The 5,905-nt window shown below is 37.4% G+C and overlaps 1 protein-coding gene across 3 annotated transcripts; it reads right to left on the bottom strand.

The window, feature by feature from the left end:
• Window positions 1–1,709: 1,709 nt before the first annotated feature.
• Window positions 1,710–5,614, bottom strand: LOC107773546 (zinc finger CCCH domain-containing protein 46). 3 transcript variants are annotated; one of them, XR_001645322.2, is made up of 9 exons: window positions 4,381–5,614; window positions 3,829–4,011; window positions 3,560–3,739; window positions 3,368–3,468; window positions 3,012–3,275; window positions 2,783–2,930; window positions 2,369–2,584; window positions 2,196–2,256; window positions 1,710–2,105 (listed from the first exon to the last, which is right to left on the bottom strand). XR_001645322.2 is itself a non-coding variant. In XM_016592950.2 (9 exons), the coding sequence occupies exons 1-8, from the start codon at window positions 5,409–5,411 to the stop codon at window positions 2,243–2,245; spliced, it is 2,157 nt and encodes a 718-aa protein (XP_016448436.2). In that variant the 5' UTR covers window positions 5,412–5,614; the 3' UTR covers window positions 1,710–2,105; window positions 2,196–2,242. The 3 variants fall into 3 exon arrangements, 2 of the variants coding, with proteins under 2 accessions (XP_016448436.2, XP_016448437.2); XM_016592950.2 differs by having other exon boundaries at window positions 2,196–2,276; XM_016592951.2 differs by having other exon boundaries at window positions 2,196–2,276; window positions 2,369–2,581.
• Window positions 5,615–5,905: the final 291 nt, after the last annotated feature.

The following is a 5,905-nucleotide window of genomic DNA, read 5'->3' as shown; positions in this document are numbered from 1 at the left end:
CTCTACACGGCTGTATCTTTTCATGCTCAGAACTCATGAATCCTTTCTTTCATTTATCAATAAAGCTCTAATCGGCTACATTTCTAACCCGAAAATGACAAGTGAAAGTCAAAAAAAAAAAAGAAATTAGAAATGACATCAGGAAGCCACTGTTATTTTAAGTATTAGCCAGTGCGCACTGAATTTCGGTGACAAATGTAATGAGTTGTCCTGAAATTAAGATTTTTAGTTTAAATCTCGAGACAAAAATAAGTACTGGCTAATCTTTAAATAGAATCCCTTGTAGTGGCTATCTGTGCACTTACCCCCAAAAGAAATAACAGTAATAAAGTAAAAGTCAGCCGAGTCTTTCTTCTTTTTACGCCTAGGAAGTGTAAAGCAAGAAGAATTGATCGATCTAATTTTTCTCTTCTCTTGTTATAGTTACTATAGTTAATCTAAAGTGTGGACTTTAGAGCCAAATATGACCTCAGACTAGGGCAGATAACGTTATGTACAAAGCACAAAACTATACAATAAAACATAAATGTATGGGGCACGTGATTTCGTGGAAGAACTCAAATTTCTATGAATACTTATCTATTTTCTTGGACTTAACACCATATAAAATCAAGAGACAGAGAAACAGGAATATCTACCCTGAGGATCTCCACCAACTCCAATTGAGGGTCCCAAAATAATAGACATTAGGAAATAAAAGAACATCAATTCAATCACTTTATGTTGTATCATTATTATAAACAAATCCTGTTTAGACTCTTTAATGTTAGTGAGAAGACAAAATTATTCTAGTAGTTATTAGGGGCAAAAGGATCAAAATTTGGCTGCACATGTACACAATAGATTAAATGGAAAGCATGCCAAAACAGAACAAAAGGGCAAAGACACATTTAAGTATGAATAAGGCTATATGGGACTTGAAAGTGAAAGTGGAGTTTGGGGGGTAACCCCTCTCTGATACCATTCAAATTTTGTGTCAGTAGCCATGTGATAGTATGGCCCTTCAACCCTCATGTCCAACTAAAAGAAACCACAAAATGAGACAAAAGAGTCCCCCTTAAAGTAGCCTTTGATAGCACAAAAGAACACATCTTTTTTAACCCCACCATTTTCCCTTCAACCCCCACCCCTCCAAACCCTCCCCAAAGGAGTAGTATCCGGACCAATTTGTGTGCACTTCCATAATAACTATAACTCTAGCATCTATCATCCTCTACCAGCACAAGTATCGAATACACCAAGAGTGTTTATACAGATGGAAAGAAATTGCCTAGCTTTTTTGTCGCTACTGAAATTTGAACTCTGATCTCCTATAGTTTCACTCACTTAATTGACCGTTAGGCACAACCTTGGATGCCCCTTTCTTCCCTGGTTTCCTTTTCCAAGTATAATCCCTCTACTCCTAATAAATGATAAAGGAGTTAAAAAAGGCAAACAAAGATCTTTGCAATCTACATGCAAAGTATTCACACTTTTATTTCCCTTTTGAATACCTAGTTCCTATGTTGCTCGGACTCTTCAAAAATACTGACGGTTGCGTGATGGATCCTCCAAAAGTAGGAATATTTATGGAAGATCCGACACGGGTGTGACAGCATATTTGGGAAGTCCGCAGAATATAGCCTAGGTCCAACAAAGTAAATGGTAGTAGTATCACCCCATTCTTGAAAATATTGGAAGCTAAATCTAGAACCCCACTTAGCAGAAAGTGATGATCTAAAAGGCATTTTTCATATTTCAACTTTAATTTTTACATGATAGCAAGTTAACAACAGTGAAAAACAAAGGAAAGAGAGGAAACTACTATCATAACTAAGGGTTACTACTAGCCTGCCTTGGATCTTTTTGCTATTGTTCAAAGTGTGGTCCAGCACACAACTACAAAAGAGGGTACAAAATAAACACAGAGAGAGACCCCACTCCCATTAATCAGTTCATCTGTCCTTTACGTATACATTATGTATTTGTTGTAAGTAGTATGGTATTGATGATGACAACAATCTTGACGAGATCTTCCTTACCAATCTTTACTTCTGTTGTTGGTATACTTTGGCTATACAGCTAGAGGACTTTTACTTCTTGTATATGGTACTACTCAAACTTTTCTGCATTAAAAAACACAGAGAGAATCTAATTTAGAACAAAAATGACAAATAAAATTGAAACCAAAAGCAAATAAAAAAAGATTCTTTTACCAAGCTAGTTAATCCCTCCTAGCTAGCCTTGCACAAACTCTTAACACCTACATTTCAATGGCTTCTTGCCCAGAAGTAAACCTGGTCAATGACCACCTCAAATTAAGTTCTTTTCACTCTTTTTTAAAAACCAAAGAGAGTGGATTGAGAAAAGATGTTGAGAGGTTAAGTACCTTGGCATGTGGAAGTAACAAGATTTAAGAGAAGCCATGTTGAGGGCAGAAGTTGTGGGAAGCATAGATATATTGTTAGAAGTAGTAGTAGTAGTAGTAGTTATTGGGGATCTAACGCCGGCTTCAGCTGAATCAGTGGAGAATGAGGCCTGGTGTTCTGCAGCAGACTTTGTTGGAGAAGCAAAAAGGTTATCAGGAAGGATGTGCTCCAAGCTGCTTCAACACCAAACAAAAATCAATAACATTAGAGAGATTCCAAAAACACTAATTTGCACTATTTTAGAACCAATTCTAGCAAACTCTGACATCCTCAATGGGGACACCAAAATGAAAGGCTCGCAACTACAAGCTTGAACTAAGAATTCATGCTGTTAATAATCTTGAAATTCTATTGAAGAAATTGATGTTCAGTACCTTTCTTGAAGATTAGAGTCGTCGGTGTTGGCGGTCTGCTCCTTGCTGCCGTTCTCGTTCCCAATATCGCTAGGCAGCATTTCCTGAGACACCTTCTCATCAGATGCATTATATGGGGCCTTGGTAGCTTCATGGATATCGTTATTTTCTGTAGAAAGAAATAAAATCAGCAAAAACTCGAACCACCAAACTAAAGTAGAAAACAGCAAAGAATCTCCCAAAGGTAAACCTGCAGGGATTTCTTCATCAATGCCATTAGACAGAGGAACAAGACTATGACTGTTTTGAGAGTGAAACTGCATCTCCGAAGCAGTTGGAAGACTAGCAGAGAGACTTGACGGGAAGTGATCATTGCGGTGTTGATTCTTCAGGTCCATCAGCTGCAAATTCATTAACCTTCTGCCTTGAAGTTCAATGGCTTGCTGCAATTCAGCCTCCTGCTCTAATTTTCTTCTCAACATCATCTCATGCGAATTATAAAACATTCCTGCTCCTATATATGAAAAGACAATTAAAAACCGTCAAACAAATGAATAATCCATCTTACACTTGAGAAGAAAATCAGAAATTTAATTCATCTCTTACCAAAGGGAAGGTCATATGGCTCCCTAGACTCAAGCGCTGATGGGCTTAAACATGTCGACAGCTCTCCTCTATCCATCGAATGCTGTTGTTGCAGTTGCTTCCTTTAATTCAATCAATAAGGAAACATTAGGCATGAATAAAGGAGCCGTAATAACTCAAGAATACACTAACATGGTGATCATCAGTTCGTACTTGTCTGCGACTTTTCCTTTTTCCTTGTAGGGCTTGACAAGTACACGAGAATCACACACAAAATGAGGGTTTCCTTTAGCCAAGATCAGCTTCACAGTTTCTGGGTAGACAAACGTAACGAATCCAAACATGCGCTTCTGCTGATACGGAATTCTAACATCTTGAACTGGCCCATACATGCTTCAAAAACAAATTACAAGGGCACTTCACTATCAATTTTCATTCAAATTACAAGATTTTCAAGAATCTAGACCACAATGCACACGTACCTAAAGTAATTAGACACATCCTCCTCCTTAAATGTGCTATCAGCAGGAAATGTTAAGTAAATCTGTCGCGAACTTGAATTTGAGATACCGCCCATCGCCATTGCTGAAAAATCACTTCTATCAGGCCGGCATCGACCAAATTTGTGGAATTCTTCTCCCATCATAAACGCTGCTGCAGCCGATCTGCAGTTCAAGACCATACATGAAGATACCTCAAATGTCCAACCAATATTCCAAATCCCAAGCTCCAAATGATGTACCAAATCAGAATAACCTAAGCAGTATATACTAGACTATAACTACCTAACCTTAAACAATGACTTGCTAATTGCTCCGGATAAGTTTTTTAATACAAGTACATACCAAATCAAGCTTAAGATTAGACTAGAAAGAGCAGCATAAATCACCAAATTACTAGCAAGACAAACATTTACACGTTCATCAAGTGAGAAATATTACTACCCCAGATTCAAGAAAGTTATAAAGTCAAAAACTTTCCTTAAAAGAACAACAAACAGAAGCAAATATCAGCTAAGGATACATCAAAAATACCTTTGGTTATCATTCAAGATGTTCATACACTTGTTATAAGCAAGTGGATGATGATGAGCACCAGAAGCCATAAGAGAAGCAGCAGCAAACCTCTGTTGTTGCTGCTGTTGTAAGGCTTTCATCCTTAGAAAATCATCAAAAGAATCAACTTTATTATTACTAGGAGAACCAACAATAGCACTAGACCCATCAGAATCTTGAAAACCACCAACACTATGCAAAAACTTACAACTATTCCCATTCTTGCAAAACCCTCTTGCATAATACATGCAAGGCTTCCAACCAAACCCCCCACTACCCCCACCCCCACTATCATCTAGCCCCCCACCCCCACCAAGAAAAACATCATTCACTGAACAACTCCTCCTATGAAGATGAGGGGTTTCCTCACAATTCCCATAAGGGAAAACAAGTGAATCACTTCTACCACTAGGACTCATAATTGGATCCAATGATGACTCATCAAGAAATGACAAGACTTGATGATCTTGAACTTGAACACTAGTATTACTACCAAACTCATCATTAAGCTCATTGTTATTATTGTAAAAAGGTAGTGATAGTGAAGTAGTTGAAGACCCAGAAACAGAATTAGTTGAACCATTCACAACAGCAGCATAAGATAGTGAACTAGAGCTAGCCATTATTGGTCTAGGGCTTCTAGAAAACACAGGTGACCCACTAGACCACGGTGAATTAGGTAAAGAATGAACAAACCCATTATTGGGAATCATGATTCTTGGTGAAGATTGTGGGAAAGGGTTCAACTTTGTAGCATTTGACATGGGGTTAAAAGGTGAAGGAGAGTTAGGAGTTGAAGTTGCAGATGAAGTGTTTGATGAAAGTCCTAAACAAGCTTTAGCTTGGTTGATTAGTGAAACCAAATGGGTTTCTGGACCAAAAGCTAATCTTATCATCTCCTTTTCTCCTTGGTCTTGTATCAAAATATAACCCATGATTTTTGAAGCATTTTCTGGATCCAAACTTTGAATCCTTGATAAAACTATCTTTGTTGCTTCATATGCATCCATTGCAAAAACATTCACTACTACTAAACTACTTCACTAGTGTGAGTATCACTACTACTTCTACTACTACAAACCCCTTTGGTTTTTCCCTAAAGTTGGAACCTTTCTAGAAAGAGAAACAAGAGAGAGAAAGAAGGACAATGATAGAGGATAGAAGACTTTTAAATAGTGAGTAAAAAGATTTTAAAAAACTTTGAGAAAGAGAGTGAAAAAAGTAGTGATTTTGAGGATTTATTAGATTTTTGTGTGGGGGGGAGGGGGATTTTGGGGGTGGGGTTAGGGGAAGGTTTTTTTTTGGGAAATTATTAGGAAGAGGTGGCCAAGATATAAACCATGTTATTAAAGGTAATGATAGGGGTTTGATGTTATATTTGTGCAATCATTACATGCCTTATTCAACGTGATACTTGAGAAGGATATAATTGACCTTGCAAGGAAAATTAGTGACTCATTTTATTTGTCTCAATTTAATTGTTTTAATTTGGCTAGACATAAAA

Source organism: Nicotiana tabacum, chromosome 9, assembly GCF_000715075.1.
Source record: "Nicotiana tabacum cultivar K326 chromosome 9, ASM71507v2, whole genome shotgun sequence".
NCBI classification, from domain to species: Eukaryota; Viridiplantae; Streptophyta; class Magnoliopsida; order Solanales; family Solanaceae; genus Nicotiana; species Nicotiana tabacum.
The sequence above is the reverse complement of the archived record's forward strand: the minus strand, read 5'-3'. Positions and strand labels throughout refer to the sequence as shown.

Excerpts from the sequence above, each read along its gene's own strand:
- LOC107773546 (XM_016592950.2), bottom strand. The coding sequence starts at position 5,411 with ATGGATGCATATGAAGCAACAAAGATAGTTTTATCAAGGATTCAAAGT. Across the intron at positions 4,012-4,380 it reads ATCTTGAATGATAACCAAAG|ATCGGCTGCAGCAGCGTTTA; the intron begins GTATTTTTGATG and ends CTTGAACTGCAG. Across the intron at positions 3,469-3,559 it reads AAAGGAAAAGTCGCAGACAA|GAAGCAACTGCAACAACAGC; the intron begins GTACGAACTGAT and ends ATTGAATTAAAG.